The sequence below is a fragment of the Leucoraja erinacea genome, chromosome 6 (assembly GCF_028641065.1).
Source record: "Leucoraja erinacea ecotype New England chromosome 6, Leri_hhj_1, whole genome shotgun sequence".
NCBI lineage: Eukaryota > Metazoa > Chordata > Chondrichthyes > Rajiformes > Rajidae > Leucoraja > Leucoraja erinaceus.
In genome coordinates, this window is record NC_073382.1 from 47,632,436 (window position 1) to 47,655,896 (window position 23,461).

The following is a 23,461-nucleotide window of genomic DNA, read 5'->3' on the forward strand; positions in this document are numbered from 1 at the left end:
CAATCAGTTGTATTCGTCACATTGCACATAAAGTGCAAGTGAAATGAATTTGTCAGCAGCGGTCCAATGAGAAAGAACACACAATACACGATAAAAATGTAACACAAACATCCACCACAGCATTCATCACTGTGGTGGAAGGCACAAAAATTGGCCAGACCTCCTCCATTTTCCCCCGTGGTCGGGACCTCAACCATCCGCAGCCGTTGCTGTGGGCGTCCAGATGGTAAAAGGACAAGGTAAAAGTCAAGGTGAGTCCAGAATTGGCTCCTCCCCACCGGAGACCGCGGCTTCAGGCTGGTGTAGGCCGGCGATCATAGATTTAAAGTTTGCGCCGCAGCCTGAAGCACCGCAGACTGCAGGGCCGGCGATCTGGAGCTCCTCTCCAGGGATCCCTGGCGAAGGACCCCGCTCCTGATGGTGTTGCCACGGTGCCCGCGGTAGAAGTTGGCCGTAGGCCGGCGGTGGAAGCTTCTTCTTCCCCCCCCCCCCCCCCAGGTCCCCAACGTGAGATCCCGGGCTGTAGACGCCGTGCAAGCTGGAGCTCTGCAGACCGCGGCTTTAGGCTGCCAGCTGTCGCGGGCCAGCGAACGGAGCGCTCCCCTCTGGCAAGCCCCAGCGAGGGCTCGCCCGCTCCACGCCGAGAGTCCACGCTGCGCCCGCAGCTGAAGCTCCAGGCATGTCTCCAGGAAAGGCCGCCCGATCCTTGCTGTTAGGTCACGGGGGAGGCGACCTGGAAAAAGTCGCCTCTCTGTGGAGGAGGCGACCAAAGCGGTTTCCCCCACACCCCCCCCCCCCCCACACAAGACACACAGCAAGACATTAAAAACATACATTAAAACATGCTAAAACAAACTCTCCTCATCTCACACCGTTTTGTATCCTCGTCATCTCTAACCTTGTTCCACCGATCCACCTATCACTCGCCAGCCTTTATCCTAGCCTTATCTCTTTTCCAGCTTTCTTCCGCCACCCCACCCCACTATAATCAGTTTGAAGGTGCACCCCAACCCGAAACGTCACCAATCCATGTTCTCCAGAAATGTTGCCTGACCCACTGAGTTACTCCAGCACTTTGCGTCGTTTGTAAACCAGCATCTGCCGTTCCTTGTGTCTCTTGGGATTTTCTCCCCTGGGTTTGCTCTCTGAGATTTATTTTTATAAAGCCAATGGTTTATTGGCCTTGCAAAAGATATTGCAGTTGCTCGATGTCAGGGATCTCTGAACTAAATGCTGATGTGCCCTAGATCTTGATTCCCCTTCCCTGGGTAAAATACCCTGTGCATCTTTTCCAGAGTCTGAACTGCCTTTTTGAGCACTTAATTATGGCGTGGACTCAATGGGTCAAAGGGCCTGTGTCGTGCCATAAAATACCCTTGTACATTTCTCCAAAATCACCCCTCATCCTCCTGCACTCCAAGGAATAACGCCATGGCCTGCCAAACCTCTCCCTATATCTTAAGCCTTCAAGTCCTGGCAACATCCTCTGCACCCTTTCCATTTTTATGAAATCCTTCCCATGGCAGGGCGACCAAAACTGAAATCAGTACTCAAGTTAGACACAAAGTGCTGGGGTAACTCAGCAGGTCAGGCAGCATCTCTGGACCCTTGTTCTGACTCTCCCATAGCCTTGATATTTTGAAGAAAGGTTCCGATCCGAAACGTCACCCATCCTTTTGCTCCAGAGATGCTGCCTGACACGCTGAGTTACTCCAACTTTGCGTTTATCTTCGGTATATACCAGCATCTGCAATTCCTTTCTTCGCGGTATGCTAAGTGTGTCCTCTTCAATGTGTTGTACAACTTTAGTTTAGAGATACAGCAAGTAAACAGGCCCTTCGGCCCACTGAGTCCGCACCGATCACCGATCCCCGCACATTAACACAAACCTACACGCACTAATGACAATTTACTCTTATACCAAGTATACAAACCCAAGCTAATTAACCTACAAACCTGTAGGTCTTTGGAGCATGGGAGGAAACCAAAGGTCTCGGAGAAAACCCATGCAGTCATGGGGAGAACGAACAAACTCCATACAGGCCACTTCCATGGTCGGGACCAAACCCGGGTTCGACAGCAACTAAGGCAGCCATTCTACCACTGTGTCACCATGCCGACCTGTAGAATAGCATCAATACCGTGCACTGATGAAGGGCAATGTTCCGGAAGCCGCCTTGACCACCCTATCTTCCTGTGATGCCATTTTCAATGGTTCAAAGGTGCTTTATTGTCACCTGTGCGAAGTGCAGTCCAGTTGAGTACAAACACTCCAGTGGGTACCGCCATACCACCCCGAACAGCAGTCCAGGGACCTATGTACGAGCACTCTGAGATCCCTCGTGCTCTACGACACTCCCCAGGGCCCTGCCTTCAACACAAAGCAGTAGAATCGGTTTCCTGTAGTCAGTGCTTCAATTAAGTAGCTCTCTACCCTATCGTGCTGATTATCACTCCCTTTGAAATGGAGTAAAAAGTTCCCCTGCTTTCTTTCCATCCCCAGCCTATGCACCAAAAATAATCGGACTGAGAATATTCTGGGAAAGGGGAGTTGCTTTGTTCCATATTCTGTGCAGTTCACGAAGTCTCGCGTTCACCAGGAGAACAATTCTATGTTGTATCTTTTCTTTTTTCTTACCCATGCATTCCCTGTGAACAAAAAAAAATCCTCCTCATCTCTGCATCTTAAATTTAAAATGACAAATCCATATTCTCATCAGAGTTGCAGATCCTCAGTTCCGCCAATGCTCCCAAATTCATCACCAATTGTGGGTTTTTTTTAAAACCGCCCAGGTTTCTACCATACATGCATATCCATCGTATTCTGTGAACATTTTCCTTAATGCAACTGAACAAGACTCCCTGATGTAATCGCTGGTATGTATCTCAAAAGTTGGTTGACGACTGGCATACGTTTAGTTTAGGAAGGAACTGCAGATGCTGGTTTAAATTGTAGACACAAAATGCAGGAGTAACTCAGCAGGACAGATAGCATCTCTGAAGAGAAGGAATGGGTGACATTTCGGGTTGAGATCCTTCTTCAGACTGCGTTCAGTTTAGCCTGATTTAGCCTAGATTTAGCCAAGTGTGGAGTCGCCCATTCCTTCTCTCCAGAGATGCTACCTGTCCCGCTGAGTTACTCCAGCATTTTTACTATTTTCTAAATGGGGAAACAATTCAGAAATCGGAGGTGCAAAGGGACTTATGAATGCTGGTGCAGGATTCCCAAAAAGTTAACTTGCAAGTCGGATCGGTCGTAAGGAAGGCGAATACAATGCTGGCATTTATTTCGAGAAGGCTAGAATACAAAAACAAGGATGTAATGTTGAGGCTTGAAAAGGCACTGGTCAGATGGCATTTGGAGGAATGTGGGCAGTTTTGGGTACCATATCTGAGGAAGGATGTACCGGCATCACTGGGCCTGCACTCACTGGAGTTTAGAAGGATAAGGGGGAACCTCATTGAAACTTACCGAATAGGGAAAGGCCTAAATTGAGTGAATGTGGAGAAGATGTTTCCACTAGTGGGGGAGTCTAGGACCAGAGGCCATGGCCTCAGAATAAAAGAATGTACCCTTAGAAAGGAGGAGGGATTTCTTTAGTCAGAAGGTGGTGAATCTGTGGAATTTGTTGCCATAGATATTAGTAAGGGTGTCAGGGGTAATGGGGTGAGGGCAGGAGAATAGGATTGAGGGGGAAAGATAGATCAGCCATGATGGAATGGCGGAAAAACTTATGAAGTGAAAAACATTGAACCTGGACACGACAATGTACATTGTGGAAGAAATTATGAAATGAGCATTTCTAATTTTACAGTCATAGATTGTAGTGTTTTACATTTGAAGGTCAACTCCATGTACCTGTAATCCGTACAACACATGTTGAAATTATTTTTGCATATTTGTATAATACATTCCTCGGCATACAGGAAAATAAATACCGTGATAGGAATTGAGGGATTAGGAAGGCAATCAGACTTTTAATAACTTAGAAATATTTGAATGAATTCAGAGAGCAGAAGATGTGGAGTTCTGGAGATGCGGGGAAGTCCAAAGAGACTGTGGAGAATTCAAGTACCCTGGAGGGTTTTCAGTGTAAGCATGTTAAATGTAGCATGGATCGTTTAACAAAGACAGATGATGGATGATTGGGGATTAGGGTATTGTTGGTCTGGACATTTTGAGGGAGGATGTGGGAGGCTTGGAGGATATCATTACATTGGAAAAAATTACTTTTTTTTGCTTAATGCGTTGGGGAATTGGAATGTGTATAACTTCCTGATTTGACAATTCTTCCCCTGTTTATCTCCTATGGGCGGCATAGTGGTAGAGTAGCGGTCTTGCAGCGCCAGAGACTTGGGTTAGATTATGACTTTGGGTGCTGTCTGTACGAAGTTTGAACCTTCTCCCTGTGACCATGGGGTTTTCTCTGGGTTTCCTCCCACACTCACAAAGATATACAGGTTTGTAGGTTAATCGGCTCCTGTAAATTGTAAATTGTCCCTGTTGTGTAGGATAGTGCTAGTGTACGGGGATCGCTGGTCGGTGCGGACGCGGTGGGCTGAAGGGCCTGTTTCTGCGCTCTCTCTCTTTAAAATCTAAAGTCTAAATTTCCAATTAGCCTCTGTTGTGAAAGGAGTTCTGAACTTCAATTGTACGGTGGTGTAGCTAACCTTGGAGGTACCTGCAGACTTCTAGATTCCGTTGTGGTCACGTACGCAGTTGTGTTCTGAAGGCATTTGCCGGGAATGAAGGAGGGACCCAGGAGTGGGCCATCGAGAAGGATGGGCGTGGCGGGGCGGAATGGTATGGCATGAACGAAGCGGGGCCTGGCGGGCGGCTACTGAGAATGAAGGGGGACCCAGGGACTGCATGCTGCCACATGCGGCAGCAGCGATGTTCGGTGGACACTTGTAACTTGTGCCAAAATGTGGCAACTCTTGTGTACTGCCTTGGTGAGGTCTGCAGTATGATTTTACTGGGTTGTGTGCAAAAGAAAGCACTGTACCTTCTTCTTCTTCTTCTTTTGTGTGGCATGCACAGCCTAAAGTTGTTGGACAACTTGTTCTATTTGATCTTCCGTTTGTGCATGTCGAGTTGATTGCATTAGTTGAAACAGGGCGGACCACGTGGTTGCAATCTTCCACCCCAACACTGTCCCTAGGTACATGTGACAATAAAGTATCATTGAATTCATTGAATGTAACTGAAGGACTAATCATTAACTTGGAGGTGGCCTCCCCGTGCACCTATTTTCTATGTTTCTAGTAGTCAAGAACATAATTAAAGCTTGACACACCTATGAAATAACGCAGTTTGAAGAAAAGAGGCTAACATAAAAAGTGTTTAAAGAAAAGAGAAATTTTTATCCCTAATGGGCCTGTCCCACTTCGGCAATTTTTCAGGCGACTGCCGGTGACTGTCAAGTTGCCTGAAAAACCGGCAACTGGAACAACGACTGTCAGAGTGGAACACACACACACACACACACACACACACACACACACACACACACACACACACACGCACGCACGCACACACGCACGCACGCACACACACACACACACACACACACAGCTTCCTTCACCAGCCCGTTATGCTGTCGGGGGACAGGGCAAGCGGGGGGAGCGCTGTCTGAGTGAAATTCACACGGTGCAAAGCCAAAGTGATACAGACACACACCGCGATGAACAGGAAGGTTGGCGTGTAATCAAGAAGCTAAAAAGCACAGTGTACGGTAAGTCCTTTAAAAGAAGTGGGGAGAAGGGGGGAGAAGGAGTGAAGACAACTTTTAAGAAGCCAGAGATGCATGGCTGTGAAGCCCGGCGGACATTAACATTACCCGTCGGTTATCCTTGGTTCTGAAAATACTGTTTACGTTTTTTTTCCCCCAAATTCACCGGTCGGCATCGGCTACTACTTACGAGTACCTAAGAGAACCGACGTCCTGGCAACCCACTAGGAACTCCTGGCGACCCACCTACGGCACGAGAATTCTCGCTACTCTCCACGGCGGCTTCATTCTAGTCGTCGCTAGTTTCTCAACGTTGAAAAGTTCACGGCGACCATAATGAGGCCGCAACTAGTTCCCAGAATGCGGGAACTCCTCACGACCATAAAGGCGACTCCCCGGCAACCACCCGCGAACATGTGGCGACTGCATAGTCTCCTGCAGTCGCCTAAAAAGTTGCCTAAGTGGGCAACTTCTCCTCCATTACAGGAACAAATCAAACCATGCGAGTTTATTTGGAAGAATTTTCTCAATAACTAATATATTTTAAGTTGGGCACAGTGGTGCAGCTGGTGGAACTGCTGCAGAGATCTGGGTTTGAACATGACCTCGGGTGCTGTCAGTGCAGAGGTGGCCTTTGTAAATTGCTTCTAGTATGTTGGGAGTGGATGAGAAAGAGGGGTAACAGAACTAGAGTGAACGTGTACCAATGGTCAGCATGGACATGGTGGGCCGAAGGGCCTGTTTCCATGCTGTATCTCTAAACTAAACTGAAACTAGACTAAATATTTAAGAATGCAGATGCAAGGGACTGTAGAAAAAAGACACTAAGTGCTGGAGTAACCCAGCGGGTCAGGCATCATCTCTGGAGAACATGCATAGGTGACGTTTCAGTTTGGGACCCTTCCTTGGTCTGACTGTAGTTGGGTAGAAAGCCGGAAGAGGGGCAAGGACATGACAAAGTTTGACAAGTAATAGCTGAGGAAGTAGAAACGAGGAACTGCAGATGCTGGTTTACAAAACAAGACTCCAATTGCTCGTGTATCTCAGCGGGTTAGGCAGCATCACTGGAGAACATGGATAGGTGACATTTCGGGTCTGGACCCTTCTACCCACATTTCAGAATGTATTTTATATTAAAGCTCCTTTTTTGCAATAATCGGCCAAGTATGGGGGAATGTGGCACAAAGCAGATTATCATGTTAAATTAGCGCACAAATTGGTGCACGTTTGAGAAGGTGCAGAGGGTGAATCCCATGTGGTGTCTTTATTGGCAGGACAGGGTAAAATAAAAACAGAATGAAAATGTTTGGAAAAATTAGAATAGCACTTTGGAGGCCCTTGGGTATTTGTGATGTGGAGAGGCAATGTTCCGCAGGCTACAGAAACCAGCTGCACAGAAAACGAAGGAAGTGGAAGTGGTGTAAGTGAATAGATGCAACATTACTCTGTACCCAAGTGAAATGGGGCTTCCTTACCAAAACAAATTTGAGCACAATAAAAAGCATGAGAATAGGCTCACTGGTGCTGCCCTTTTGTTAGATTCAACTCGCCTCAAGGGCACCTGGAAGCGATTAAAATGTTGTAGGAGTCAGTAGTGAGTGCTTGTCTCAAGCTGCTCTTGGACTGGCGATGGATGTTTGGACTCTGAGCCTGGAATGCCTCACATATATCGTGTGCATCCTCAGTGCGCTCTCTAATTATCTGGTCAACATTTTGAGCGATTGCCTTGTGTAGTCATTGTGCTGAAGTTGAGAAGTAGTGCTGGGAGTGCTGATACACAGTCAAGAATTTTATTTTGTCGTATGTCCTGAAAAGAAACAATTAAATTCTTATGTGCAGCACAACAGATATGTAAAGATGGTGCTCTGTAAAACCCATAATAAACATCAAAATAAGTTTGTGTGTGTGTGTGTATATATATATATATATATATATGTGTGTGTGTGTATATATATATATATTTGCGTGTGTATATATGTGTGTGTGTGTATATGAGTGTGTGCATGTATCTATGCATATGTGCGTGTATATATACATATGTGTGTGTGAGTGTCAAGTCAAGTCAAGTTTATTTGTCACATACACATACGAGATGTGCAGTGAAATGAAAGTGGCAATGCTCGCGGATTTTTGTGTAAAATGTATATACATGTGTGACATGTGTGTGTATTATACACAAACAGACAAGTAAACAATAATTGTGCAAAGTAAAAAATAATGCCCCCAAGTCTATATAGTTCGGAACCTATTTGGAGGTTGTAGTGTTTAATAGCCTGATGATTGTTGGGAAGAAGCTGCTCCTGAGTCTGGACATTACAGTTTTCATGCTCCTACACCTTCTTCCCGATGGCAGGATTGAAATGAGAGTGTGGCCAGGATAGTGTGGGTCTCTGATGATGACTCCTGTAGATCCCTTTGATGGTGGGGAGGTCAGTACCCGTGATGGACTGGGTGGGGGATGTTCACCGCTTTTTGCAATCCTTTTGGTTCCTGGGAGTTGGAGTTGCCGTACCAGGCCATGATGCAACCTGTCAATATGTTCTCCACTGTACAGCTGTATAGTTAATTTCAGCTCATTCTTAAAATTGCAAATGCTTAGTCCATTGTTGCGTTGTTGGCTCACTCGTGCTGTCCTTTTATTAGATTAGTGCACCCACCCTCTCAACTCGCCTCAAGGGCATCAGGAAGTGATTAAAATGTTGGAGGAGTCGGTAGTTTGTTTTTCTGGGTGGGCCATGTATCACCCTCTGTGTGAAAAGGTTGTTGCCCCCTCAGGTTCCCATTAAATTTCCCCCTTACCTTAAACCTTGGTCCTCTGGTTCTTGATTTCCCCTACCCTGGAAGTGTGAAGAAAAGATTCACGGGGATGTTGCCAGGACTCGAGGGCCTGAGCTCTAGGGAGAGGTGGGGCAGGCCAGGACTATATTCCTTGGAGTGCAGGATGATGAGTGTAATGATTTTATGAAGATGTATATGACAGTAATGGGAATTGATAGGGTGAGTCAGGACGGTAGGGGAAGCAGGAACCAGATGGCATAGGTTTAATGTTGGAGGGGAACTTTTAATAGGAAATTCTTCACTCAGAGGGTGGTGGGTATATGAAACGAGCTGCCAGAGGAAGTAGTTGAGGCAGGTACTTTCACAACATTAAAAAGACACTTGGGCAGGTACATGAATCGGAAAGGTTTAGAAGGATATGGGCCAAAGGTGGGCAGGTGGGGTTAGTGGAGATGGGGCATTTTGGTCAGCATGGGCAAGTCGGGTCGAAGGGCCTATTCCATGCTGTATGACTATGACTTTATTTATGACCAACATGTGATGTTGCTTGCATACCCAAAGAGCATGATTCTCCCTGTGACTCATGAGTTTCCTCCGGCTGCTCCGGTTTCCTCCCACATCTCAAAGACGTGCGGGTTTGTGGGTTAATTGGCCTCTCTAAATTGCCCCTAATGTGTATGGAGTGGATGAGAAAGTGGGATAACATAGAACTAGTGTGTACAGGTGGTCAATGTGGATTCGGCTGTATCTAAACTAAACAAAGTATTTGAAAGCATGAAATAATTAGCTTAAGATTGAAGGTTAATTCAAGACGAGCAGAAATCTCAAGGATCAAGAACTGTCAGATGTGTTTAATAAATGAGGTACTTCAGGCTTCCCAGGTAAATGCCTTGGGCAAATTCCAGACCCAGGCAACAGATAAAACAGATGTAGAGGTCAGTAAAACATGTGCTATAAAGGAAATCAAAGCATTAAGTACTTACGAGGAATCTGAAACAGATGAAGCTTGCGAGACGGTGTAGGAATATGAGTGGCAGGGTGGAGAGTGGAGAAGCAAGCCAGAGTACTGAACATACAAATCTCAGCCTTGGAAGTGCTTTTATTATCCTGATAAAACTTGCTGATGAGACTACATTTAGAATATTATCTTCATGTATGGGCTCAGTTCCTGTTATGTGTCGGAAGGAGCTGCAGATGCTGATAGACACATAGTGCTAGTGATAGATGAAGATAGACACAAAGTGCTAGTGTGACTCAGCAGGTCAGGCAGCATCTCTGGAGAAAAAGGATGGGTGACGTTTCTGGGTCAGAACCCCTTTTTCAGACAGTTCCCGTTACGTTTCATTTATTCAACTCTTTTTAGTTTGGACACTGATACTTGGCAAGAAAGCAGGAACTTCCAAACAGTGATCGGGAATTCTGACATGTTTCTGTACAATAATCAGTGTGGCAGGTCTATGCGTGGCTACAGCAGAGAAGGCTCTCGTTAATGTATGTAACTGTTAAACGTATCTCAATGTTTCAATGGTGCTTTTAATGTCACATGTGCAAAGTGCAAACGCACAACAAAATTAATTTCTAACAAACAGTCCAGCAGAATATTACTGCACCTCAGCATATCCCCGATTTGCAAATTGTACAGAAATCCTGGTTTACTATATTGTTTACAGAGTACTATGTTTACATATTTTGTTGTGCTGCTGCAAGTAAGAATTTCATTGTTCTATCTGGAACATAAGACAATAAAACACTCTTGATTCTTATTCAACTGGGAATCCATAAATGTCAGTTCAACTGGAAATGCAAAATAAGTTGTGTCTATCTAAATCTATCATCTCAGGGCACTCGATCAGTAGTGCAACTGTTACTGCAAGAGCAGGAGAAAGACAATTGGTGTGCTACGGCATCAACACTTGAAAGTTGCATCTTAAGTTATTGACACGGATGGGAATGGCCAATAATGTTATAAAGCAGTTTGCAGAGTGAGGCAGTTAAAGCCAAATACCATAACCATTGATAGTAGACAGAAATGCTGGAGAAACTCAGCGGGTGAGGCAGCATCTATGGAGCGAAGGAATAGGTAACGTTACTGGTCGAGACCCTTCTTCAGACTGATTGATAGGACTTGTTTTCTGTCCCAACTGAATTCAGCAGTTGTTGGATTCAGCCTCTCGTTCTGATCTCCCCTTCCTTTCTTGGAACTTTGTGATGAAACTTGAGTTTCAGTGTTAGCGATCGAACCACACTCCAAAGACACACAGGTTTGTACGTTAATTGGCTTCGGTAAACTTGTAAATTATCCCTAGTGTGTAGTATAGGCCTAGTGTACGGGCGATAGCTGGTTGGAACGGACTCGGTGGGTCGAAGAGCCTGTTTCTGCGTTGTATCTCTAAATAAACTAAGCTAACTATCCTTTTTTATAATGTTGAAGGAATTCAGTGAAACTATTTTATTCTTGCTTTGAGAGCTTATTTCTGTACTTTGTTTCAGTTTGACAATATTCCTGAGAGTTTTGCAGATTGCTTACTTTATGGTTGTCAAAAATAAAACAAAAAGTGTTAATGGTGTGGCTTTCAAAATGCCAGAGATTCTCTGTGTTGATGTTACAGATGTGGCTTGGTTTGATTGATAGCTAAAGAAATGGACTCTTCTATTTCTGAGTGACATTCTGTCAACAGTGCAAGAGTAATGGTAAAGTCAGTGAACTTGTGTATGTTCTTCTGAACTTAAAAGAGTTAATGCATGCAGTTTTTCTTAAAGGGCGATAAGACCATTAAAATGTTCAGAATAATTAGTCAATTTATTTGAATGGTTGAAACAAGAAACTGCAGATACTGGTTTGCAAACAAATAACACAAAGTGCTGTAGTAACTCAGTAGGTCAGGCAGCATCCATGGACAACATGGACAGGTGGTGTTTTGGATCGGGATGGACCCTTCTTTTTTTAAGGCTAAGAGGGGAGTAGTTAAATTCAAAGGAGATACAAGGAACTGCAGGTGCTGGTTTCAAAAGAAAAAGACATCAAGTGCTGGAGTAACTCAGGTGGTCAGGCAACACCCCGAGAGAACCATTGAAATCATCAAACATTTGTGTACAAGATCATGAGAGGAATAGATAAGGTAAATGTACAGAAATTCAAAGTTGAAATTTCATTTAAAAATGAAAAGGCTAGGAGCATATGGAGGTATATAAGATCATTCGAGGAATAGATAGGGTAGATGCACAGAGTCTTTTATCCCAAGGAGGGGACTCAAGAACCAGAGGACATAAGTTTAAGGTGAGGGGGGAAAGATTTATGAGGGAAGCAACCTTTTTATACAAAGGGTGGTGGGTGTACGAAACGAGTTGCCAGAGGGGATAGTTGTGGCAAGTACTAGCACAACGTTTAAAAAAACATCTGGACAGATACATGGATAGGATGGGTTTGGAGGGATATGGGTCAAACGCAGGGAGGTGGGACGTGTAAATGAGATATGATGGTCAGTGTGAGCAAGTTGGGCCAAAGGCCTGTTTCCACCCCGTATGACTCTATGACTCTGAACCATTATTTGAATAGCTAATGGATGGTATTTTTTTACATCCGCAGGAAAGTCTCAAAATAGTTAATAATTGCAGGTCAAGTATTGATCAAGGATGGATATTGATTGAGAAATTCACTCAATTTAAATGTTTTATAAACTTCTCTGATGGTTTAACATGTAAACATTCCAGTGCTCTATCACTTTGTGTTTGACACCAGTTTACCAGGAATTTAGTGTCAGAATTAAGCGGCACAGTGGCGCAACGGTAGAGTTGCTGTCTTACAGCGCCAGAGACCCGGGTTCGATCCTGACCTCGGGTGTTGTCCGTGTGGAGATTGCAAATTATCCCTGTGACCGTTTGGGTTTCCTCCGGTTGCTCCAATTTCCTCCCACATCCCAAAGATATGCCGGTTTGTATGTTAATTGGCCTCTGTAAAATTGCCCCTAGTGTGTCGGTGGTGGATGAGAAAGTGGGATAACATAGAACTAGTGTGATCGGGTGATCGATGGACTCAGTGGGTCGAAGGGCCTGTTTCTGTGTTGTATCCGTAATCTAATCTAATTCCACTACCCTGTAGTTATGTTTTAGCTCTTTAATCACCGTAAAGATTGAGCAAAAAATGTTGAATTGATATTAGTATGTGATTTAATCTCAATATCGAAAGCTGGACACAAAATGTTAGAGTAATTCAGCGGGCTGGGAGAACTCAGAATAAAAGGACGCACCTTTAGAAAGCAGATGAGGAGGAATTTCTTTAGCAAGAGAACAATCTGTGGAATTCATTACCATGGACAGCTGTGGAGGCCAAGTCAATGGGTATTTTTAAAGCGGAGACTGACAGTTTCTTGATTAGTAAGGGTGTCAAAGGTTACGGGAAGAAGGCAGGAGAATGGAGTTGAGAGGGAAATTTAGATCAGCCATGATTCGATGGCGGAGTAGACTCAATGGGCCGAATGGCCCAAATCTGCTCCTATGACTTATGAACATATGGATGCACGATGTTTCAGGTGGGTTCCGACCCGAAACATCGTCTATCCATGTTCTTCAGTGATGCCGCCTGACTCACTGAGTTAAGGCCTGTCCCACTTGGGCGTCTGTTTGTGAATCCTAAAATCCTGGGGCGGCGCGGGCGACTGCGTGTCACTGCCTACGCCACCACGCGCCATGCGTCATGACCCGTAAATGATGTTACGTAAATGACACGCAAATGACGCCCAAGTGTGACAGGGCCTTTACTCCAGCATTTTGTGTCTAACTTTGGTATAAATTAGCATCTGCAGTTTCTTGTTATCACATTCAAAGCTGGATATTTTTCATAACTAGGACAATGCATACGTGGTAAATTTCAGCGATGGGAAACCACTGTGGCTTCGGTAATGCAGGGTTTCCTTTACCAAGGCATTTGAAGGTGAGACAATGTGACTTTAGACTTTATAGATACAGCGTGGAAACAGGCCCTTCTGCCCACCGAGTCCATGTTGACCAGTTGTCCCCGTACACTGGCACTATCCTACACACTAGTGACAATTTACGTTCTGTTACCAAAGCCAATTAACCTACAAACCTGAACGTCTTTGGAGTGTGAAAGGAAACCGGAGTTCCCAGAGAAAAACTACGCGGTCAGAGGAGGAACGCACAAACTCCATGCAGACACCTCTTTAGTCAGGATCGAACCTGGGCCTCTGGCACAGTAAGGCAGCAACTCCACCTCCGCACCACCATGCCGCCCCTTGGTCAAATAGTCTAGGAGCGGCATAACCAGAGCACCCGGAGAAAACCCACCCCGTCAAAGGGTGAACATGCAAACTGCATATAGCACCCGTAGTCAGGATTGAACCCGGGTCTCTGGCACGGTAAGGCAGCAGCTCTACCGCTGCGCCACTGTGACTTGAGAGCACCAGCATGCTAAGACCACACATAGCATTGGGCCTGTGGGCTGCACTGATTAGCTGCTTACTTGCCATAGGGCCATGTTCCAATAGACAGATGCACAATGGTTTCTATTGTGTCTTTTATTCCTGCCTTGTTCTGCAGGGAGGATTTGATTTATTTGAACAGTACATAGACATTTACAAGACGTTAACACGTGAATAGTTCTGGCAGCTGTTTTGGTTTAAGAAATGCTGTTCCTCTGGCTTGCTGAAATGCCCTTTGAGGTAATTTGAATGTGTTTAATAAAGCTGACAAAAGACTTTGTTTATTTTTAAATTGATGTGATGAGATGTGTACTCCAGATATATTTAAAAGTGATATGCCTCTCTCCAAGCTGTGCTATTTGTCTGAAACGTCAGTCACTAAATTAAGGTCTGTGGTAGTAAATAGTTACTGTCATTTTAAATTGTCACTTGACTTTTTTAATATTATTGCTTCTGAAAATGGTTTGTTCCTGTTTTGGCTCTTTCCCTTAAATACTTTAGCTAAAGTGGCAGGTTGATGTGTTTCACAGTGAAGGGCAGGGCTCTGGGGAATGTTGTCGGGCAGTGGGATCTTGGAGTGCAGGTATATACTGTAGTTCCTTGAAAGTGGTGTCATAGATAGATGGTCGCGATCGCTGGTCGGCACGCACTCAGTGGGCCGTGCTGTATATCTAAGCTAAACTAAACTAAGATAGGTAGAAAGATAGACAGACATCAAGTGCTGGAGTAACTCAGCGGGTGAGGCAGCATCTGTGGTGAAACAGAGATGCTTTTTCTCCAAAAATGCTGCCTGATCTGCTGAGTTACTCCAGCACTTTGTATCTATCTTTGGCATAAACGAGCATCTGCAGTTCTTTTGTTTCTACATTTTCACTGATAGGGTGGTCATGAACAAAGATCATAGATCCGCTCTATGGTCTTTGGTCATGAAGGCTTTCGGCACATTCTTTTACCCAGTCGGGGGAATCAAAACCTATATGTTTCAGGTGGGAGGAGATCATTCAATAAGAACCCGAGGGGCACCTTTTTCATATTGAGGGTGGTGGGTACATCGACCAAGCTGCCAGAGGAGGTAGTTGGGGCAGGTACTATAACAGCTTTTCATAAGTTCAGAAGTTAGGGGAGCAGAATTAGGCCTAGTCTACTCTGCCATTCAATCATGGCTGATCTATCTTTCCCTCTCAACTCCATTCTCCCGCCTCCAGGGATTTGGACCAGAACATGGATAGGAATGGCATAGAGGGATCTGGGCCAAATGCAGGCTCCGGCTCCCTTCAACGTCCCAAAGATGAGCAGGTTTGTAGGTTAATTGGCTTCTGCAAATATTCGTTAGTGTAAGAGATAGAACCAGTGATGACTGGTCGGCGCAGACTCGGTGGGCCGAAGAACCTGTTTCCACGCTGTATCTCTTAACTAAATGGTGTTGTAGAATAGTCAGCAATGGAGGCTATCAAAAAGTGTTTAGCGTCAGCATGTGTCACGTGGGATTATCTTTGTCTTAGCAGCGATAGTTTCTGGAGTACTAACAGTAGTTCCAGGTAAGTACACTCATACTTTGGAGTAAACACAAAAGCTGTCCAGATTGTCTCCATTAATTCAAGCTCGCACAGTCTTCTGTAGCTGACACTTTGAAGGGCATGTGAAATTGGTGCTTTCCTGACTAACAGCAACTGGGAGTTGCTGCCAGACATTCGAATGACAGACACAAAATGTTGGAGTAACTCAGTAGGTCAGGCAACATCTCTGGAGAAAAGGAGTAGATGACGTTTCGGGTCGAGACCCTTCTTCAGACTGAGCGGCAGGGGAGAGGGGTACCAGAGATACACCACAGGAGCTAGAGATACCTCTAGTTTTCCTTTTCTACCAGGTCTCCCTCAGCCTCTGATGCTGCAGAGAAAACAATCCAAGTTTGTCCAACCTTGGACCAGAGGACATAGGTTTAAGGTGAGGGGGGGGAGAGATTTAGTAGGAACCTGAAGGGTAATATTTTCACACATGGGGTGGTGGGTGTATGGAACGGGTTGCCAGTAGTTGAGGCAGGTACTATCGCAATGTTTAAGAAACATTTAGTCAGGTACATGGATAGGATAGATTTAGAGGAATATGGGCCAAACGCAGGCATGTGGGACTAGTGTAGATGGGACATGTCGGCTGGTCTGGGCAAGTGGGGCCGAATGGCCAGTTGTCCATGCTGTATGACTCAATGAAACTCTATGGAAACAAATTGTGGAAGCTTTTCCTATTGCTGTATTTTTTAGTACTCGCCTTGTAAAATGGAGTCTTTATTTAGACATAAGCTTTTCACTGCATGCAGCTGCAGATCATTCTGTGTAGTGGAGAAGGAATGAAGCTTTTAGGTTCATAAGTCACAGGAGCAGAATTAGGCCATTGAGCCCATCAAGTCTACTCCACTATTCACTCATGGTTGATCACCTTTTCCCTCTCAACCCCATTCTCCTGCTTTCTCCCCGCAACCCTTGACACCCTTACTAATCAACAATCTGTCAATCTCCACCTTATATATACCCTTTGACAGCCTCCACAGCCATCCATGGCAATGAATTCCACAGATTCACCACCCTCTGATGAAAAGAATTCCTCCATCTCCTTTCTAAAGGTACGCCGTTTTATTATGAGGCTGTGCCCTCTGGTCCTAGACTCTTCCACTATTGAAAACATCCTCTCCACATCCACTCTATCCAGGCCTTGACTATTCGGTAAGTTTCAATGAGGTCCCCCTACATTGTAAACTCCAGTGAGTACAGAACCAGTGCTGTCAAACGCCCATCATACGCTAACGCATTCATGCCCGCAATCAGTCTCATAAACGTCCTCTGGAGCCTCTCCAACGCCAAGTACAAAACAGCAGTCTGAAGGGTCTCGACCCAGAATGTCATCTATTCCTTTTCTCCAGAGATGCTGCCTGACTCACTGTATTATTCCAGTACTCTGTATCTTTTTTTTTGTAAACCAGCATCTGCAGTTCCTTGTTTCTACTCGTGTACTGGGTTATGTTATGTCATGTCATGTCATGTGATGTTATGTCATGTGAGCTGCACTGGGTCACATTATGATGCACTATTCCTCCATACTGAATATCTCTCAAAAACAAAGGTTCCATGCTTGTCAGTTGGAGGGACCACATCAGCAACGCCCAGCTCTATGGGGAGATTCCACCTCTGACCGAGAAGATCAGGTCAAGAAGGATGAAGCTCGCTGGTCACTGCCACCGCCCCCCAGAAATGCCAGCAAACAAGGATGTGCTGTGGGAACCCACCCATGGAAGGCGTGAACCAGGACGGCCAATCAAGACGATGCTGAAGACGCTGATGGAAGATGCATGTGAAGAGACAAAAGAGGAGCTTGCCAGCTGCATGGAGGACAGAGATGTGTGGTGCGTCCATCACCGTGCCTGTCGGAAACCAGCACCACTGCGTCGCTAATATTTTCAATGATAACGATCCATGCTTATTTATGCACACTGTACTTTTCGAGGTCTATCTTCGGTGTAAACTAGCATCTGCAGTTCTGTCGTACGTTCACACTAGTTCTATGTTGTCCCGGTTTTGTCAGTGTACATGGAAGTGTGCTGGAGAATAGAGGGAGTAAGAGGGAGTTAGATGTGGCCATTGTGGCTAAAGGGATCAGGGGGTATGGAGAGAAGGCAGGTACAGGATACTGAGTTGGATGATCAGCCATGATCATATTGAATGGCGGTGCAGGCTCGAAGGGCCGAATGGCCTACTCCTGCACCTATTTTCTATGTTTCTATGTAATAAGGTGACTCAAGATATGTTTGTTCACTTGATTTAGGCAACGAAGGAAACGATCAATCGCCACTGCGAAGACCTGGGAGAATCGTTGAAGCAAGAGAATGATCTTGCCCTTATCTTGGATGGAAACACCTTGAACTATGCACTGTCTCACGAAGTCCAAAATCTGTTCTTGGATCTGGCTTTATCTTGTAAAGCTGTCATCTGTTGCAGGTGAGAACAACAACCCTGTTGGTAAGATGGTGCCGTGGTGGACTTTATACTAAATACGTTGCCCTTTGGATAATATCTGCAAGGCGGAGGGAGGATGTGTCGGCATTGGAGTGTGCAGATGAGGTTTACGAGAACGATCCCAGGGATAATTGGGTTAATATATGATGGGTGTTTGACAGCGCTGTGCCTGCACTCGCTAGAGTTTAGAAGGATGAAGGGGTTCCTCATTGAAACTTACCGAATAGTGAAAGGCCTGGATGGAGTAAATGCGGAGAGGATGTTTCCACTAATGAGAGAATCTGGGACCAGAGAGCACAGCCTCAGTATAAAATGCGGCACCTATAGAAAGGACATGAGGAGGAATTTCTTTAGTCAGAGCATGGTGAATCTGTGGAATTGCCACAGATGGCTGCGGAGGCCAAGTCAAGGGATATTCATAAGGTCGAGATTGACGGATTCTTGATTAGTAACAATGTCAAGGGTTATGGGGAGAAGGCAGGAGATTGGGGTTGCGAGGGAAAAATAGATCAGCCATGATTGAATGGTGTAGATTCTGCACTGAATGGCCTAATTCTGCTCCTATAACATATGAACTCATTGAGGATTCCTTATTGCTACAAGAAAGAATCAACCAAAATCCAAGGTGAACCTACACTGGTGGCTCATCAATTAGAGATTTATTTGGCAATTCCAAGTGTACGTCTGTAATGAGTTTGTATGGTTTACCCACCATTTGTCTCACACCTACGGTCTTTTCATTTCTGACCTTTATCCACCCATCTGCCTATCGAAAACCCTCCTCACCTTTTGCCTCCTTCCTCCACCCTAGCAGTTCCACAGTTTTCCACATTGTTCTGTTGAACGTTCCCTGACCAACAGGCACCACCCTGCCCGAGGTCATTTGTGGCCAGTCCTGGTCTTGTCTTCCCCCACCCCAACCCCTACATTCAGTCTGAAGAAGGGTTCTGACCTGTAATGTCACCCTTCCCTTTTCTCCAGAGATGCTGCCTGACACACTGTGTTACTCCAGCATATCGTTTCTTTTTTTTTTTTGTAAACCAGCATCTGCAGTTCCTTGTTTCTACTCTAGAATTGGTTTATTTTATGTCATCTGCCCTGGGCCACATTATGATGAACTTTACCTCTGTACTGATCCTCTCTCATAAAGAAAGTTCCATGCTTATTCATGTACACAGTACTGTTCGATGAAACAAATTGCCTTTGAAAGCTTCATTCTGTTCTTGCGTTTTAATGAAAGATGAACAAAATCTTATTTGTAGGTACACAAAATTGCTGGAGAAACTCAGCGGGTGCAGCAGCATCTATGGAGCGAAGAAAATTTCTTCGCTCCATAGATGCTGCTGCACCCGCTGAGTTTCTCCAGCAATTTTGTGTACCTTCGATCTTCCAGCATCTGCAGTTCCATCTTGAACCCAAAATCTTATTTGTGCCCAAAGTAATTATATCCTTTTGACGTTATTAGTTGCAAGGTAGAATTTCCAGTTTGTGTGGAATACCCAGATAGTTTTTATCAAGAGTGTTAAAGAGTTAAAAGAAATGCACACATCCAGATTCAAGGGCAGTTTCTTCCCAGCTATTAGGTAACTGAACCATCCTACCAACAACTAGAGAGTGGTCCTGAACTACTATCTACCTCATTGGAGATCCTCGGACTATCTTTGGTCGGACTTTACTGGCTTTATCTTGCACTAAAGATTATTCATGTTATTCCCTTTGTCATGTATCTTTACACTGGATGGCTCAATTACAATCATGTATTGTCTTTCCGCTGAACTGGTTAGCATGCAACAAAAGCTTTTCATTTGGTACACATGACAATAAACTAAACTCAGGCTTAAACGTTAATCTAAATATAGACTCAGTGCTGGAGTAACTCAGCAAGTCAAGTAGCATCTCTGGAGGAAAAGGATCAAAATAGATCTTTTGCAATGATGCTAATGGTACATAGAAACATAGAAACATAGAAATTAGGTGCAGGAGTAGGCCATTCGGCCCTTCGAGCCTGCACCGCCATTCAATATGATCAAGGCTGATCATCCAACTCAGTATCCCGTACCTGCCTTCTCTCCATACCCCCTGATCCCCTTAGCCACAAGGGCCACATCTAACTCCCTCTTAAATATAGCCAATGAACTGGCCTTGACTACCCTCTGTGGCAGAGAGTTCCAGAGATTCACCACTCTCTGTGTGAAAAAGGTTCTTCTCATCTCGGTTTTAAAGGATTCCCCCCTTATCCTTAAGCTGTGACCCCTTGTCCTGGACTTCCCTAACATCGGGAACAATCTTCCTGCATCTAGCCTGTCCAACCCCTTAAGAATTTTGTAAGGGATTTTGGAGGGATATGGACCAAGCCCGGGCAGGTGGGACTAGTGTAGCTGGGGCATGTTGGGCGATGTGGGCAAGTTGGGCCGAAGGGCCTGTTTCCGTGCTGTATCACTCTGTGACTGCGATAAAATCCGATACAACTATTGGGTGTGGCACAAATGTAAATTATGTATCTAGGATATCTTTTTGTTATATGAAAAGGACATGTGATGTTTGAATGAGGACAGTGTTAAACCGTGTGATTTCTTAATTTTCAAAGATATTGAGAACTTCCAGTCACAGTATATGCGAGTTCATCTTTAGGGCTGCACGTTGGTGCAGAGGGTAAAGCCCGCTACGGCAGAGTCCCAGCTTTAAGTTCAAGTTCAAGTTCACATTTATGGTCACATGCACCAATTAAGGTACAGTGATATTTCAGTTACCATACAGCCATAAAAGTAAAATAAAACGCAATACACAATAAATTTAACATAAACATCCACCACAGTGGAATCAACATTCCTCACTGTGATGGAAGGTAATAAAGTTAATTTATCTTCCTCCTTTGTTCACCATGGTGGTTGGGGCTTTTGAAACCTCAGCACTGCCTCTGCCGATGGCCTGATGTTAAAGCCCTCTCGTCGGGATGATGGAGATTCCAGCATTGGAATGGAACGGAAACTCCATGGAGCTCCTGAGTCGGCCTTTTCTTACCGGAGACCGCAGCTTCACGGTGTTAAAGTCCACAGGCCCCGCGGTCGGAGCGCTTCCACAGCGATCCTCGGCAAAAGGATCGCAGTTCCGTGATGTTAATGTCCGCGCCGTGCTTGCGGCTGGAGGCTCCAGGCCGGGGTCTCCAGGAAAGGCCACACCAGTCCAGTTGTTCGGCCGCGGGGGGGGGGGGGGGGGGGGGGGGGGGGGGGGGGGGATGGAGACGTAACACAGAGAAAGATCACATCTCCGTCGAGGTAAGTGACTGAAAACGGTTTCCCCTATTCCTCCCCCCCCTGCACCCCCCACATAAAAAAATACAGAGAAACATTAAAATATATTTTAGACACACTAAAAATAGCAAAAAAGTCGAAATAACACACAGGCTGCTGGCGAGGCTGCCATCTCGGCACCACCCGATGCCAGCTTCGATCCTGACATTGGGCGCTGTCTGTGTTGTGATTGCACATTCTCCCTGTGATTGCATGGGTTTCTTCCGGCTGCTCCTGTTTCCTCCCACATCCCAATGACGTGTGGATCTGTGGGTTAATTGGCCTCTGTGTGGTGAATGGATGGGAATGTGGGATTAACATAGAACTAATGTGAACGGGTCGGCATGGACTCAGTGGGCCGAACGGCCTGTTTCCGTGCTGTATGTTTCAATCAATCATTCTGTGTTTGTGCAGTAATTCTATTTTCTTTTCAACAAAAATGGATGTATATCAATGAATACATGTTTAAGTAATTATATGAGAGACCAAAGTTGCTTTCAGTTTTGCTCTTAATACCTTGACATCAAAATAATATTCCATTAACATAGGATGCCTTTTAATGGGACAATTCATTATATCTCATTAAATAGGTGGGATTAACTGGGATTTTTCTGTGCATACAATCCAAACTCCCACACACACAATAGCGGGTAATTCAATCTGCTCTTCCATTCAACAGTAAGTGATAAAGATCCAAATGCGCTCACGGAATTTTAAATGCATAATGTGACCCTTTTAATTACAATAATGGAGATGCGGAGACATAGTCAAGCTAATCCCATCAGTCTTTGGGAACATTACCAGTTGCTGTTGGATATGTTTGACCAAGTATTATCTACTCAGTTTTACTGACGGAAGAGACATTTGTTGTGTTGAGTGAGTTTATAAGAATTGAGGCTTGCTACCTTTTTGTGAGTTTATTTTTAATGCTTTGCTTTTAAACCAGTATTTTGTAGCTCCACTTAGCCTTGCCCACCATGTAAAGATTATTGGCCGGAGGAAACCTCTTTAATGGGAGTTTTTTTTCCGCTATTCTTGTCTTTGATATTTCCACGTTCCTAAAGGATTATAAGGCGACTGGCCATTGTGGGTATTGAAAACCTAACATTTATCTCAGGTGTGATAGACATTGAATAATAAGGTAGAGTTGCTGCCTTACAGCACCAGGGACCCGGGTTCGATCATGACTACTGGTGCTGACTGTACGGAGTTTGTACGTTCTCCCTGTGACTGCGTGGGTTTTCTCTGGGTGCTCCGGTTTCCTCACACACTCCAAAGACGTATAGATTTGTGGGTTAATTGGCTTCTGTAAATTGTCCCTAGTATAGATAGTGCTAGTGTACGGGGTGATCGCTGGTTGGCGTGGACTCGGTGGGTCAATGGGCCTGTTTCAACGCTGTTTCTCTAAAGCCTAAAGTACAGTCTAAAGTCTAATAGAACATAGAATAGTTCAGCACGAGAACAGGCCCTACAGCCCACAATGTGTGTGCTGAATATGATGTCAAAATCATCTCTTAACTACCTGCACATAGTCCATATCCAAAGCATAAATTACCTTCCTGTCTACTAATGCCTCAACACTTCATATCACGGACATACTGGTTCTCGCCTATCTTTCAAATTTGGGTGGAGACACAAGATACAGCAGGTGCTGAAATCTTGAGCAAAACACAAAGAGCTGGAGCAACTCAGCGAGTCAGGCAGCATCTGGGGAGGAAATGAACAGGCATTGGTTTGGGTCAAGAACCTCCATTCAGACTCAAGTTTTAATACAGGTCCACCACTGATTTTCTGACACCCTTGGTTTAGGTATGTTACAAAACTTATCTTCAGCGGTGCTGCAGTTCTGCCACTGGCCGTGTGCGCGACTTTGGCGCCTTTGAGATGAGGGCGGGATTAAAATGCTGTTTCCTCCTGTCTGTCGAAGTCGATTTTCTCAGCCTGTTTAGCTGCTGCAGAGAAATCGCTCCGACATCCGTTCTATCAAGTTTTTTAAAAACATCACTGGAGAATTTAATCGCTGGAGTAAAATGAAAATCTACTTCTAACGCCGTCAACGCCGACAACGGGACGGATCTCCCGTACGGGACAAATAAAAGTAAGCCGTTTATTTTACATATAAACTTGCTTTTTAGGATTACTTTAATCCAAATTTTACGTTGCGAAAAGGTGATTTAGGCCCCATACGAACTGGCAGTGTTTTTCCTGCCTATATTGGG

General features: G+C 45.0%; 1 protein-coding gene across 5 annotated transcripts in view; it reads left to right on the forward strand.

The window, feature by feature from the left end:
* Positions 1-23,461, forward strand: part of atp8a2 (ATPase phospholipid transporting 8A2) — a 279,344-nt gene that overhangs the window by 171,667 nt on the left and 84,216 nt on the right. For all 5 annotated transcript variants that reach the window (XR_008723613.1, XM_055636930.1, XM_055636932.1 and 2 more), the window contains exon 25: positions 17,762-17,934. Coding sequence is in view for 4 of the 5 variants with exons in the window: in XM_055636930.1 (XP_055492905.1) it covers positions 17,762-17,934 (173 nt within the window). In the remaining variant the exon portion in view is untranslated. The remainder of the gene's footprint in view (positions 1-17,761; positions 17,935-23,461) is intronic.